The 1,684-nt window shown below is 59.1% G+C and overlaps 1 protein-coding gene across 1 annotated transcript; it reads left to right on the top strand.

Moving 5' to 3' along the window:
• Window positions 1-3: 3 nt before the first annotated feature.
• On the top strand, window positions 4-1,581 carry LOC113979711 (myosin-6-like; the record flags this gene model as incomplete). Its single annotated transcript, XM_027707021.1, has 2 exons — window positions 4-51; window positions 1,192-1,581. Coding segments are annotated over 2 exons (438 nt in total), but the record flags the coding sequence as incomplete, so codon positions are not given.
• Window positions 1,582-1,684: the final 103 nt, after the last annotated feature.

The following is a 1,684-nucleotide window of genomic DNA, read 5'->3' as shown; positions in this document are numbered from 1 at the left end:
GACGAGCAGGCCCTGGCCCTGCAGCTCCAGAAGAAGCTGAAGGAGCTGCAGGTGAGAGGTTGGGGCTGCACCTGCTTGGGCTGGGCTGGGGAGTCTCCAGGGGGTTGGGTTGGAGTCTCGAGGTGGTTGGGTTGGAGTCTCCAGCTGGTTGGGTTGGAGCCTCCAGGTGGTTGGGTTGGGTTGATTTGAGTTGGGCTGAAGAGTTGAACCTTCAGCGCTTGAGTTGGGTTGGAGTCTCCACATGGTTGGATCGGGGTGAAGAGTGAGAGAGTCTCCAGCTGGTTGGGTTGGAGTCTCCAGGTGGTTGGGTTGGAGTCTCCCGGTGGTTGGGTTGGAGTCTCCAGCTGGTTGGGTTGGAGTCTCCAGGTGGTTGGGTTGGAGTCTCCAGCTGGTTGGGTTGGAGTCTCCAGGGGGTTGGGTTGGAGTCTCCAGGTGGTTGGGTTGGAGTCTCCCGGTGGTTGGGTTGGAGTCTCCAGCTGGTTGGGTTGGAGTCTTCAGCTGGTTGGGTTGGAGTCTCCAGTTGGTTGGGTTGGGTTGGTTTGAGTTGGGCTGAAGAGTTGAACCTTCAGCGCTTGAGTTGGGTTGGAGTCTCCACATGGTTGGATCGGGGTGAAGATTCTCCAGGTGATTGGGCTGAGTTGAAGACGCTCCACTTGGTTGGGTTGGCTTGGGTTGACTTGAAGGGTCTCCAGCTGGTTGGGTTGGGTCGAGTTGAGTTGAAGTGTCCCAAGTTGCTCAGGTTGGGTTGGAGAGTCTCCAGCTGGTTGGGTTGGGTGAAGTTGAGTTGAAGTGTCCCAAGCTGCTTGGGTTGGGTTGGAGAGTCTCCAGATGGTTGGATTAGGATGAAGATTCTCCAGGTGGTTGGGCTGAGTTGAAGACACTCCACTTGGTTGGGTTGGTTTGGGTTGACTTGAAGGGTCTCCAGCTGGTTGGGCTGAGTTGAAGACGTTCCACTTGGTTGGGTTGGTTTGGGTTGACTTGAAGGGTCTCCAGTTGGTTGGGTTGGGTCAAGTTGAGTTGAAGTGTCCCAAGCTGCTCGGGTTGGGTTGAAGAGCCTCCAGTTGTTGAGTTGAGTCAAGTTGAGTTGAAGCGTCTCAAGCTGCTCGGGTTGGGTTGAAGAGCCTCCAGTTGTCGAGTTGGGTTGAGTGGAGGGGTTGGGTGGGTCCCAACCACCTTTCCCACGTGTTGTAGGCACGGATCGAGGAGCTGGAGGAGGAGCTGGAGGCGGAGCGCACGGGCCGGGCCAAGGTGGAGAAGCAGCGCTCGGAGCTGTCGCGGGAGCTGGAGGAGCTCAGCGAGCGGCTGGAGGAGGCCGGAGGTGCCACCTCGGCCCAGCTGGAGCTCAACAAGAAGCGGGAGGCCGAGTTCCAGAAGCTGCGGCGGGACCTGGAGGAGGCCACGCTGCAGCACGAGGCCACGGCGGCCGCGCTCCGGAAGAAACAGGCCGACAGCGTGGCCGAGCTGGGAGAGCAGCTGGACAACCTGCAGCGCGTCAAGCAGAAGCTGGAGAAGGAGAAGAGCGAGCTCAAGCTGGAGCTGGACGACCTCAGCGCCAACGTGGAGCAGCTGATCAAGGCCAAGGTAGGACGAGGTCGAGGTGGAATCATGGGGTGGTTTGGGTGGGAGGGACCGTGAGGTTCGTCAGGTTCTATCGACCCCCGGCCTTGGACACTTCCAGGGATCC

Source organism: Neopelma chrysocephalum, unplaced genomic scaffold (assembly GCF_003984885.1).
Source record: "Neopelma chrysocephalum unplaced genomic scaffold, ASM398488v2 Primary Assembly neopelma1_87995, whole genome shotgun sequence".
NCBI lineage: Eukaryota > Metazoa > Chordata > Aves > Passeriformes > Pipridae > Neopelma > Neopelma chrysocephalum.
Note: the sequence above shows the minus strand (reverse complement) of the source record. Positions and strands in the feature narration are given on the sequence as shown.